General features: G+C 40.6%; 1 protein-coding gene across 1 annotated transcript in view; it reads right to left on the reverse strand.

Moving 5' to 3' along the window:
* The window catches only part of SIM1 (SIM bHLH transcription factor 1), a 67,160-nt gene that overhangs the window by 35,907 nt on the left and 17,278 nt on the right, over positions 1 to 13,975 (reverse strand). Inside the window, exon 9 of the mRNA XM_087817157.1 lies at positions 13,786 to 13,933. Within this exon, the coding sequence (XP_087673283.1) occupies positions 13,786 to 13,933 (148 nt within the window). The remainder of the gene's footprint in view (positions 1 to 13,785; positions 13,934 to 13,975) is intronic.

Below are 13,975 nucleotides of genomic sequence, written 5' to 3' on the forward strand. Positions count from 1 at the left end.
AATGTTCTACCATTATTATTATGTGCCTCAGTACTCAGACACTATTTAAAACTGCCTGGTAGATATGCTGTGTTTAACCAAAATAATTTCTGAATCATTGCTAGAGATTTTGGATTGCCCATTAAAATGCCAAAATTTTCATTGTCTCTATATTGGAAGTAAGAGAGCTTGTATAATTCTATACAAAATACAAAGTTACCAATAGAATCCATTACCAAAGACTGAATAGTAATTGCCTGCTTTTATGATTTGTAGGACTTAAGAAGGTTTCTTCCTCCCCCCCCCCCCCCATGAAGATGTCTCACTGATGGTCTACTAGCTGACGCTTAAAATCTATTATTAGATATTTATTTCTTTGACTCTAGACAGATGGCTCAGAAAGGAATAATATAATAAGCTTCATCTATTATCTTTCATTGATTCACTTTAACACCTCTTTTTCCTAGAGCAGTGGTTCTCAAACTTCAGCATGCATCAGAAGCACCTGAAAAGTTTATTAAAACACAGCTTGCTATCTTCCACCCCTTAGAGTTTCTCATTTGTAAGTCTAGGTTGGAACCCACGATTTTCATTTTTAACAACCGGTCCACCCCGGGGGGTGCTGATGCTGCCAATCAGGAGCCCGCACTTTGAAACTGGAGCAGTTGTGATCTGGGATGAGAAAAACTAAAGGAATCTGGTGAAAGGGCACCACAGAGTGGATGGAAAACCACTGAAAAGGGAGGGAACTTTCCAAAGACAAAAGTCACACTTTCCCCACCACCTGACCTCACTGCATATCTTTCACCAAACTGCTCCCATTCCCACCCAAACTGCTTGCTTCCTCTCAGCCTCCTTTTTGGGCATCTCCTGTTCTACAGACTCCATAACACTGGAGAGCTGCAGGGCTTGGTCTTCAGGCTGCTTCTCTATTAATATCCACTCTCTAAGGATCTCATCCATTCTACTGGCTTTAAATTCCATAGACTGATGACCCCCAACCTCCAGCCCAGACCTCCCTACTCCATAGACACCAGGTGCAGCCATCTACCTGAAATGCCCACTTTGATAAAAGACAGGTATCTCAAACTAAACATTTAATTGCTGCCCCTACCTACAAATCTGTTCCTTCCTACCAATCATCTAAGTTGCTCCGCTAGAAACATAGGTGCTATTCTTGATTCCTCATTTTTTCACAACTCATATCTAATCCATCTGCAAACCCCAACTGCCTACCTTCAAAACATCTTCAATCTGACCTTTCATTACCTCCTACTTTCAAGCCATCACCTCTCTCACCTAGGCAATTACAATCATCTCCCAACTAGTCTCCCTGCCTCTACCCTCCATCCTCCTCAAAGCCTATTCTTCACACCAGCCAGAATGATCTTTTCATAACTTTTCATGCTTTTGCTCAGAACTCTCCAATGGTTTCCCCAAACTTTCAAGACTCAACATGGTCTGCCCAGCCAGCATGACTCAGCAGTTGAGCATCGACCTATGATCCAAGAAATCATGATTCAATTCCCGGTCAGGGCACATGCCCTGATTTCAGGCTTGATCCCCAGCAGGAGGTATGCAGGAGTCAGCTGATCAATGACTCTCTCTCATCATTAATGTTTCTAGCTCTCTCTCTCCCTCTTCATTCCCTTCTCTGAAATCAATAAAGACATATTAAAAAAAAAGAAAAAAAGATCCAACATGGTCTGACTCACCTATTCAACACCATTACCTTCCATTCTCCCCCCGCCTTTCTCTCCTCCAGCTGCAGTGACTTTCTCTGTTCATCAACTTGCCAACCTGGTTTCTACCCCAGGGCCTTTACACTTGCTTCCCACTGCCAGGAATGTTCTCCCTGCAGGTCTCAACAAGCTGCCTCCCTCCCTTCATTCAGGAATCTTCAGAGAGGTCTTCCCTAACCACTCCCACCTCTTTGTCCTGCTTATTTTTTTCCTTTCATTCCCTAACATTATATGATGCATTTGTTTATAAGTGCTATCTATTTCTTCCAACTAAAATTTGTGCTCTGTGAGGGAAGGGATCTGGTCTTCTTGGTCATACCATAGCCCTGGCACAGAGAAGGCAAGGGAGAAATGCTTGCTGAACAAATGCAAAAAACATCCTGTTTGTCACAGAGAGAAATACACTCTGCAACATTTCTTACCATTCTCTTAGTTATAGCAGCAGAAATTAAGCTGATTCTAATGATACAGATTTGTTTATAATGAAGGTCCTATTGAGTTGAAAGGTGAGAGACACAAATAGAAAAGAGATTATAATGTAAAATGCCATGTATCGTCTCTAAATACTTTCCTCTGGTTTTCAATTAGCCCTCACAATAAAATGCTACCCTGCACTTCGCTCTTTCTTTAACTGCTCTAATTAGAAGAATAAAATTGACACCCACTCTGCTCTCCTTCTCCTGGGCTTCAGCCTTCCAGCATTCCTGAGCTGTAACCCTGCAGGGGTCTATTACCCAAATCCAGCACAACAAATATTTCCCTTTGCCAGGGCTGTAGTAAGATTTCAACAGCTAATAGAAGTGCTGTGACTTCCAACACTATTAGTCTCTTAACAGCTTATAAAAATTAAAACGAAAAGCCTTGTGCTGCATTTGGTTAGTTCTGAAAAAAGGCTGCTCTTTTCCTGTCGTATATTTGGACACCGATATCAATTAATGGGAGTGTTGAAAGAAGTAAATCTCATGGGCTCTTACCTTCAGCAACCAGAACACATTACCGTCATCACGAGCACAAAGAGTGAAATGAATGGCTGAAGAGCAACAGCAAGCCACAAACTCCTGCACATGCTAGGAACCAGGGATTCTGTTTTTGTAATGGTTTCCAGTAGGAGGAGGGGAGACACAGCACATTGTCAGATCGCATTACCAGAGAATGTTGCTATTCTCTGAGAGATGTAGAAAGTGGCAAGGGACTTGAGTTTAAAAGTACAAACACAGAGAGAATCCCACCTTAATGGGTACCATTATGACATCCAATTCAATATAATGAGGCTGTTTTCACAATCTGGCCAGCGGCCCATATTAGCAGGGCTTTACTGATGTGGATACAACAAATTCTGTTTGAACAAGAAATCCCTGAGAAGAAAAAAAAAAGATCCTTTCACAGGCTCTATCCACTTAGCAATCAATCAAAGGGAAAAGATCCTTCTAGTAGACAGAGGCTCCCATTTGAATCCTGGTGAAATATTAGATGTTCTGAATAAAATAATGTTCTCTGCGTGGTGCTTACCAATGGCTGTTTTGTGAAAATGTCATGACTGTGATGACTAAACTGGTGAAGGGGAGCTAGGGTTGGGCCTGGGGTGAGCATATTACATGCCCGCTAACTAGGCTCTGAGTACACTCGAACTATGAAGCAACCGAGTCACCTCGTGGAGACCCCATATTGGACAAGAGAGTAAACTATCTATGGACCTTTGCAAAATCTCTGCAAAACGTCACACTGCTTCCTAAATATTTGGTGGAATTGTGTAAAACTGCTAATATTAGGCTATTTTAATACACAGAAGTGGTGATTTCATATGATTCACCCTAGTACAATGTTAGCAGCTTGAAGAGCGTATGGGCACTGAAGTCCAGGCTCTGGGCTGGTATGCCCACTCGCTAGCTGGGCTGTACTGGCTAAGTCTCTTGGACTTGCTGAGCCTCTGGCACACAGTAGCAGCCCCTCAGATAGGAGTCCTTCTTACTCCCCCAACCTGAGTATGGCAACAAGCAGAGCATCTTCCCACCCCTCCTTCAGCTTGGAGCTGATGGTCATCTTGCAGTCTCTCCAGGGCAGAGTAGCAATGCCTGAGAAATATCCATTACCAAAAAAGAAATAAAATTAAAAAGCTTAAAATAATTAGCAATATTTTTGAATGTAATAAATCTACAAAGACTTTTGAATCTAGAGTGATTCTTCAATTTAAAAATGTGCTGAGATTCATAATCCTATTAGAAGTAAGCCCCCACGATATTTAAAAATCCCATCAAAGCAGAAAACAAAAATCACCTTACCATCACTCAAGCACAACGCTCTTTCTGGCTGAGGTAATAAGATACACAGGACCTGCCCCAGGCAATGTTGTCCTTGTCAGCATTCAAGTTGGACTCATTAGCCGGCAGCCAGGTTCTTTGCTGCCAATCATGATCTCCCTCAACACACACACACACACACACACACACACACACACACACACACACACAGCGGCTTAGCTCCTCCCAATGCCTCCAGCCCCTCCCCACCATCTAACCAGAGGGCAGCCTGACCCCACCTCCAAGCTTATTCCCCATGGTCACCCAGGCAGTGCCAAGCCACTTCATACCCTCTTCTTCCTAATTGTGGGTGGAAGCTCTTACCTCCAGGAAGGAATCTCAGTCCTGAGCAAGCCTATAGGGAAACCAAGCCAGGATTCAGCTTATACTTGTGTTTATTTCTTTTTCCTGCAGATACTATCTTGTTGGTTTTGATGCCCCCAGAACTTGGCACATGGCCTGACACAGGATAGGTGCTCCATAAACCATTTATGAATGCTGAAGGACCTATTAGTCCCAACCAGCTGAAGAAGGACCTAACTATGCTTTCCAATGTAGCAGATTCATTGCTGATTTCTCATTCATGAGAAGCCATCTGCCTTCTTAAGGCACATACATTCCCTCCTTCAGTCCAAAGACTCACAGACATTAATTTTTGTGTTTATTAGCAAGCCAAGAATTATTTTATTTAGTTTCAATGAAATAACCACCCTAACAATTCACATTTACTTGATGTTACTTTGTGTTAGGCACAGTACCAAGAACCTCACACACTATCCTATTTAATGTTCCCAACGATTCTATGAGGCAGATATTATCACTACCTGCATTTCAGGGATTAAAAAAGAGAGAGACAGAGAAGTTAAGCAATTTTCCCACAGTCACAGAGCCAGTGAGTGGCAGCAGTAGGATTTGAATAGGCAATGGACCCAGAGCCCAAGCTCTTAACTAACCCAGAGCCCAAGCTCTTACTGAATGTGCTACGTTGCCTAATAAAATGTAGTGAGATCTCATTTCATGACACATTTTTCAAATACTTTGTAATACCTCCCTGTGTTAATCAGGGTTTCAAACATCTCATTAAGAAGCTTAGTCTGCATCCAACTCTAATAACAGTAGGGTTATGATGTCAAATGCAGCACTGGGGAGACCTTCTGGTCCTGCAAATCTGGAACCAGCTGCATATTTGCACCTCCCTCAACTCCGATCCGGTCCTAATGTATACCTCACATTTGCCTTCTACAAATAATTTTAAAAATACAACCATTTATACATGTGCTATCACTGTATGTTCATTTCAATAGATTTTTACATTCAATTCAGAATACTGACATCCCTTAAAACTTAAAACACTGTGTTCTATGCCTACATGCTGAAAATGCTAATTTATTCCTAAAGTCAGGTGAACATGTTGTAGATATCCCAGTACTAATTTAGGAAAGGTAACAGCCCTAGGGAAAATAGTTTCCAATCCTGATGGAACATGTTCAGTTGCATCAAAAAAGTTCAAGGTAAAGAAGGAAAGAAAAGCTAGCTTAGACAAGAGCAGTGAGACATGCACTGTTCAATCTAATTTGAAGAGTGATCATTGTGTTCCAAGGAATAGTTACAGGGAAAGAACAATGGGACAAATATGTATGTCACTGTTCCATCTCAAAAGCCTCTACCTCTGCTTCCTAAAATTCTACTTCTTCCCTGGTAGCTCCACCATCACTTCAAGCTCCTTTGAGTTTTGTGCCCTCAGCTAACAGTGCAAATGTACCTTACCATTTCAAATTGTGCTCATCTGAGTTCTTAAATATTTAAATGGAACGCTTCTATTTTGCCAACTAAATTACAAACTACTGGAGAGATGCCAAGACTTCTGCTTCATGTATTCATGCAACAAATCCCTGCAATCTGCATACTCTGTGAGACACTGGGGATGCAGCCATGCCCAGCCCATGCACAGGAACAGGAATATACACAAGGCTCCGCTGAACACCATCAGAAATACCAGTGTTGTCTATTTCATTCATTTCATATTATAATTACTGACATTGGTAAATTGACAAAACACTGATTCTAACTAAATTGACCTTAGAAATCTGACAGAAGTTGAGTTTCTTTAATAACTTTCCTTTCCCCTGTGAAGCACCAGGCATTTGGTAAAGGCTGGCTTACCTCCCTCCCAGCAGAAACCTCAGCTCCCTTTGGGGTGTACAAGAACAGCAGTGAAAAACAGGGTGAGCTCAGCCCAGCTACGGAAACCACCACTCACATGAAGCACGATGCTTGCAGGTGTGTGAGTTCAGGGACTGAGGAGGAGGGAGAAAATAAACATTTAAATTTGTGGATTTGAGAATTTAGAAATTCAAGAGAATTAATCACCACCTTCCAAAGTATTTCAGTTGACATAACATAAGTGGCAAGTGCTAATAGTTAAGATATTTGAGCACTTGCTTTCTGCCAGTGCTATATATACATTACCTCATTTAATCCCCTTCAGTCCTTAAAAACTGCACACAAATGTCCCCATTTCACAGATGGGGGAAAAAAGGGTTAAAGGAGTAGAGCTGAGCTCAAAGTCTCACAGCTATTATTCAGCAAAGCATATTCAAGCCCAGATCCATCTCTTGCCAAAGCCCACACCTTTTCCTTGCAGGTTTCTTTGCACGATACTGTGGGGTTTTGTAGAAACAGAATCTTAATCCTACTGCAACATGACTTCCCAGAGTAAACGTTCCAGGTGGTAAGCAGATGGCCCAGGCTCAGCCAGGCCCTAAATGTTGTCAATACCCCACAAAAGTAAGTTTCCTCACCCGCCTCAGCCCTGCCATCGCCATGGACCACCTCTCTCCCCGTCACTTCCCTGGACCTTGGAGCACCCGAGGCAGGGAAAGGAAGCAGGAGAAGTTACTTCTTCAGAGTGGGCAGAACGCTGAACTCCACCATTGAGAGGCACTCGGGGATGTCCAGGGTTCATCTAAACTCCAACCAGTCCTTTCGGCTTAAGCACAGACACCAGCACCTCAACCCAAATGAGGTTTCTTTCACCACCTGCTCATCTGGAAAGATGTCACAAGCCAATGAGAACAGGGGACAGAGAGGAAAGCGCTGGATGAGTGCTTACTCAGTTATCAGGACAGGCATAACCCACCACACACACACACACACACACACACACACACACACACACACACACACACACACACACACACACACACACACCTGTACCCAAAATGTGTTCATGTTTGCCCCATAAATAGACTAAGTCATAAGACAAAAACATTCTTTTCTGGAGTTCAAGGAAAGCCACACCGGAATTTGTCCATCCAGGCACAATAACACGCATGGACCCCTGCCTTCAGACAAGGTAATGATCCATGATTTTCCATGATGTGACTCAAAGATCAGAAGCCTTCCCCTCCCAACGGTTGGGCTAAGAGAAAGCCAGAGATGAGTGATCAGGCTGGTCATTAGCACACACCAAGTGGCCTCCACCCAGAGCTAAAGGAGAGGTCCTATGAGTCAGTGCTCTTCAGCTCAGAAAATAACAAAGGAATAAGTGGAGGCCAGAAAGGCCTGGGGAGGGGAAAGCCACTGAGTAGCAACCTTGCCAAAGGGCCAGAGGATGACACACCTGCCCAGAGCTGTGGGGAAGCTCTCTATCCCCAGGCCCTGAACAGAATCCCCAGGGGACAACCTTTCCTGCCATTCTCCATCAAAAGCAGAAAGGGGCCAACTCTGCATCCCTACCCCCACACAGAGGTACGCACATCACCTAGGAAATAACCCAGTGCCACAGGAGGTAATTTGTGCCTCATCTGACAAAAAAAAAAAAGACATAGTTTGCCAATCCACTGACATTTGTTTTAACACTTTTGTTTAAGAAGAACATAAAGTATTAAATCTGGTTGTAAAAATAAAATAATTAGCAGTAATGTATCTGTGTAATCTAAAGGCAAGCAATTCAGGAAAAAACTAAAATTTTTGCAGGCCACATTTTTTCTTACAAAATGAACATGTCCTTAGTGAGACATAAAGGGAAAAAAGATTTATTGTTAATTGAATGTCACTGAGAAAATAGCTTAGCTAAATTTAAACCACTAAATTGCCAATATCTGTATATACTTGTGAAGCAGCAACACAGAAGCAACTTTTTAATATCCCATTATGAGATCAGATGAAAGTCTACCCAAAAGTTGGGTGGGCTGAACCCTACAGGCCTTAGTCATGTAAATCCATCCCTCTCTCATAGACATTTTCTTCCCTACATCTAACCCACTCCCACAAACAGAGAATCTCCTGATACAACAGGAGTTCACACCCTAGGCCTTAATCTTGGCTTCACAAATTAGTAAGCATTTATGACCTCAGTTTCCTCACCTTGAAAATGGGAAATGTGATCCCCGGCCAAACCACCCTACAGAGCTGTGAAGGAGCAAATTAGGTAACAAATGTGATAGTACTTTGAAACAAATATGTATTTGGCATTTGTAAAAAAGACAAAAAACAAAGTTTGAGCATAAATAATGAATTCAAAACTAAATGCAGATCATTTTGATTTTAAAAATTTTAAATGAAAGTGTATGGGGGTAAGATTATTTAAATGACTACCAGTATTATGTACCGTAAAACAGACTAAATCTCCCAACTCTTTCTTTTAATAAAATGTTTGGTAGTTATACAATTAATATGAATTACTATTAATAGTTTTGGTTGTTATAAGTTACTATTAATATGAATGTGTCTTCAATTTGTTTCTATAATGATTCAGTTACATTTGAAAAGGACAACCACAGCTTTGATGTTCAATATTATCATAATAAAGGTAAAAGACAATTAAGGATCAAATCTAATTTATAGGTATACATTAGTTCATGATTATTATTTTTAATGATCAACAAATTAAATCTATGAAACATGCACTCTATAGATTCAAGGCATGAGAGTAAATTATTTTATATTTTGCTGTCCTTTCTAAGTCAAAAAGTGCTTTATTTGATATTATTTATAACATAAAAGAGTGGTTTTGCTAACCAGGAAAATAAAATCTATTTCTGCAATGGTAGATATTTTTGGTTAAGTTTTTTAAAAAGATTTTCTAAAACATCTTAGTAGTAATAACTGTAATATCACTGGGCATTTAAGTTAATTTAAAAATGAACTCAGCACTGTTATACTTGAAAGAGCAAACTAATATCAACATATTTTAATGTTTGCTGCTTTATGGCAAGAATACATAAGGTTTTATACTCACAGAATATGTTAATACTTCAAACCCCTTTCATTGTGAAAACTACAGGGTTTTGTGCAAAGAAGAACAAAAATTATGGGACCTGAAATAATTACAATGTAGAGACCTTTGTTTTATCTTTTACATGAAGGAAGTATGTCTCCTTTGGCACTTGCCCTAACTTTTTAAATTCAAAAGGGTTATTTAGTAGATAGCAAATATAGACCACTAATGTAAATTGTCTCTATTCTGCACTTTGCAACACCAAAATAGAAATTTTAACACAGAAAGTTACTTCCTTCTCTATGATCAGTAAATCACTCTAAAACAGTATGTGAGATTTCTTTTTACTCTGTGTTTCATTCTAAACTTAGAAAATAAACAAGCAGAGAAGTTTTTTTTACCAACCAAAAGATGGTCAAAGATATTAAATCTGTCTGAATCCAAAATTACCAAATCACTCTTGAAATCTCTCTCTCTCTCTCTCTCTTACTTTTCAGGCAAAATATCAAAATTGTATTAGCTTATAATTCTCATTAGGGGCCTAGTTTAAAATTCACTAACATTTACCATATTCTACCACTACACAAGACCCCTTGAAAAATATCATCTATCAATCAGCCTAATTGAGGTCATACATCAGTGAGTACTTGATGAATTTCAGTGGCAGACTGTTTTTAATGGCATCAATAAACTAGCTCTCATGTATATTTTTTCAACCTTCTACACACAGTAATTTAGAACAGTTTTAAAGTGCCTTCATAAACAGTACAGTGACTATAGGAGAGTATTATTTAAGAATAAATATCATGATGTTTGTAGCTTACTTTGGAATGATTCTATGGAGAAAAAAATGCACATACAAATAGACACATATAAGTAGAGAAAAATTCAATACATAAAGCAAATATGGTTTATATTATAGATTATGTGTGTACAAATATTCATTATACTATTCTTTCAACTTTTTGTATGTTTGAAAAATTTATGTTTTAAAATAGGGTTTTATACCTCATTGGTTTATTCTTACAAGTAGATTTTTTAAAGTTTTATTTTTAAAACATATAAAGTTTAAAAACACAAAGAGAATCAAGACTTTTCATTTTTCTAGAAATTCCTTTTCATAGTTTATTGGGTGTTCCACATTTTCAATTTTCTGCACACTAAGAGCTAATGTTTTCTACCTGAACTGGGAACTAATATTGATACTACTAATTAAACAAACTCAAGGAAACATGAATTCAACAAAATTACTTCGGCCTGCCCGGGCGTGGCTCAGCGGTTGAGCGTCGACCTAGGATCCAGGCGATCCGGGTTGGATTCCCGGTCAGGGCACATGCCCCGGTTGCGGGCTCAATCAATGAGTTTCTCATCACTGATGTTTCTATCTCTCTCTCCCTTTCCTTCCCTCTCTCTGAAATCAATAAAGATATATTTAATAAAATTTTAAAAAATTACTTCGGTTTTACACAGAATGCTTTTGTCTCCATATTTTTCTGGACTTTCTCCAACATTCACTGTTACTAGACACCAACTCCATTAACCTACGTTCTTGAAAATAATTAGGGAGCAGGGCCTATCATACTTAACACTTATTTCAAAGCCTATGAGCACCAAAATTTGTAAGAGATAATTTTTTTTTAATGTGGCACATAAAGCTAACAGGGCATGTTTGTCTTATAGGAAATCATGTACTGGACAGTTTTTTTAGTTTGATATTTTTAATGGGTTTGTGGGGGGTACTTGGTTTGGTAGGGGTTGGGGGTTAAGTTTCAATGAAGGGCTATAGAAGCCTCAGGGAACCTCAAGGACCCAGAGGAAAACTAAGATAATTTTTAGAATTTAACCATAGTGTCCTACTGCTCTCTTCTCCAGAATTTCAGAACACCAAGATTTTGTACGGTGGTCATACAAAAGCCAGTAGAACATCAGGTATATACCACCTACTTCTAAAATTCCTACAATCCCTGTTGTAGCTGCTGATTAAAACAAGGTTACTAAATATTTCTATTCCTTATTTCTTTTGTTAGATAATAATTACTAATTTTTCTAGGCATATTTTAATGCATATAATGCATAGCCTGTGAACACAGATAATAGTGTGGTGAAGGCTGGGGTGGGGCAGGGGCTGGGTGGAGAGTGGCAAAGGGGGAAAATGTAAGACATCTGTAATACTGACTACAACAACAACAACAAATTACCATCAGGAATTTAAAAAAATGAGCTTCTTCTGAATGTAGCTGCCACCAAAATGTCACACTTTCATTTGACAAATGCTTATTTAAAATTCTCTCTACTTTCATGACATGAAAATCCCTTCAAAATGTATGCTATTAAAATGTCTAAATTTGGAAAACATCTGGCCTGTCAAATTATTTGGGGGACTTGTGATTCTTTAAGTACATTGTTTGAGGTAGTGTATTTGGAAGGAATTCACTTATCATTCTCAGGCCTGAGAACTAGCCCTGAAAACAAATGTATGTGGGAGTTCACTGCTACCATAGAGAATCAATAGTCATCTATTTAATTTGCTAAGACAATGTAAATTAGTAACTTCCAGCCAGATGTGTGATATACACATCAAACAAACTGCAACCTGTTCATTATGAAAATCCTGTCAACACACACAGAGCCACTTGATGACATTTTATCTGAGGCAGTTTCCACATTTGCAGCTATAAAAACTGTCTTAAGAATTTTTATACAGCGATTTGGAGCTGAGACTCATAAAAGGGTAATCAATTTCAACTTTTCATCTTGCGTGCTTCTGTGTTTATTTCTATTTTCATTTAGAGCTATAAAACATTCAGGAAAATGTGTGCCATGCTATTTTTCCTTCTGTAAATCATTTTTCCTCATTACGTCTTTTTAATCTGATGTAAAGTTGGTAGCCTAATCCTGCAGCTCTGAATAAGTGTGTAAAGTGAAGAATGACAGAGTCAACAGAAGAAAGAAAATACACTTACGCGCTGGAAAACAAAACAGAGTATTTCAAAATGACTCCAAACATAAATTAAGTTTACCCATTGGGAGGTCTAACTTGCATTCTGATCATTTATATGGGTCCGTGTGACTAGATACCCTGCTGTTTGATAAAAAATGATTACTAACCACAGGCACCCACCGGAGAACAGTGTGTGTGTATAATGCTTGTGATGTCTCAGACATACAAAGCACCTTCTTAAAAAATGTCCATTTCCTTTCCATGGTAAGCAGACTTAATCTTTCACTTTTTAATACTTATGCTTCACAAAGTGGCTTATTTTATGAATTATGATTTGCCATTTTTCTCTTACGTTTATTTTAATAATATGAAAAACTACATTCATAAAATAGATGCTTTTGTTTCATGATACCCAAAATGTTGCTCTGTATTAAAATACACAGCTTTTGTGCTGTTACAAAAACCTAATAGTATTTATTTTAGCACTGTTTACTAAAATGAAAAACACACACACAATTCTTCTTAGTAACCAGCCATTATTCTTAAGTACTGAATTCCCATCTAAACTAAATTCATTTTCCAAGTCTATTGAATTAAATTTTCTTATTAAGCAGGGCACAAAGTAAATAGTCTCATTGCCAAGCATAATATTTCTAACTTCTACATTTTTAATTTGGCAATTTAAAAGAACGGGGGATGAATCTAGTCCTCACCGCCTAGGGTACAGTCTGAGTCCAAAAGGCACCCCTTCCCCAGCTCCCTAGTGTCAAACTAGCATTTCGACTAGGCGCCTGGTGTGTCAACTCTTCCAAAGTAAATAACTTCTGAGGTCCCCTAAAATCACAACTTTCAGAAAAAAAAAAAAAAAAAAGGGCAACTGCGCACACAAAAGGGTTCTTCATTAAGGCTTCGCCCTCTCGACTTTCACAGACGTCTTACAGAGCGTGCCTTCTCCGCCAGCCGCGCCCCAGGACCTGGGACCCGCCGCAGGCCACCCGAGACGGTCGTTTGTAGGGAGAATACCGCCTAAGCGCCTCGGCCCATCCCCTGCGGGGCGGGCCCGCACGGCCACCCGTCCTCCCGCGCGCGGGGCTGGGCGGGGCGCCGGCCGGGGCTCGCGGGTCCCTCCGCGTGCGCGCGTCAGAGTCAGACCCTCCCGGTCACTGCACCCCCTTTGCGGTTCGGGGGGAAATCGCTCTCTCAGAACTCTTAACTTTGATTGGAGACTCTGGTTAAAATTAAGAACTTCAAACCCAGATTTGGAAAAGTGAAACAGATGTCCCGTTGGTTATCCCTAAACGGCTCCGTACGGCGGCCCTTCCTCTCCCTCTCTTCTTTTCTTTCTGCCGCGTTAAGTTTTATTTAATGCAGAGTTCGCTTAAAAGGTTAAAAGAGAGAGAGCAGAAAGCAAAGCTGGGCTGTGCGGGGAAACGCTACTAAATCTTTCTCTGGAATAGGACGCAGGGAGCCTCTTCCTGGGGACGCAAGAGCCCGGGCCGCCTCCCAGCGCCCGCAGCCCTCGACTCGGACCCGCGTCCCCAGGAGCCCGAGGCGCGCGTCCGGGCGGCGGCCTGGGGCGGGAGGGGGTCCCGGGCTTGCACTCACGTGAGAACATAGTTGACGCTGACGATGCAGTGCGGCCGGGACGAGCGGCTGTTGTGCACGATGGTCGCGTAGCTCTGCACCCACACCCAGCCGCCGTGCTTCGCCAGGAACCTGTAGTATTTGGTGGTCACCTGGCCCTTCACCAGCACTGATGGAGAGACGGAAGGCGGGTGCTGAACGAGCCCCTCGG

This window comes from Miniopterus natalensis, chromosome 5, assembly GCF_054644295.1.
Source record: "Miniopterus natalensis isolate mMinNat1 chromosome 5, mMinNat1.hap1, whole genome shotgun sequence".
Classification (NCBI taxonomy): domain Eukaryota; kingdom Metazoa; phylum Chordata; class Mammalia; order Chiroptera; family Miniopteridae; genus Miniopterus; species Miniopterus natalensis.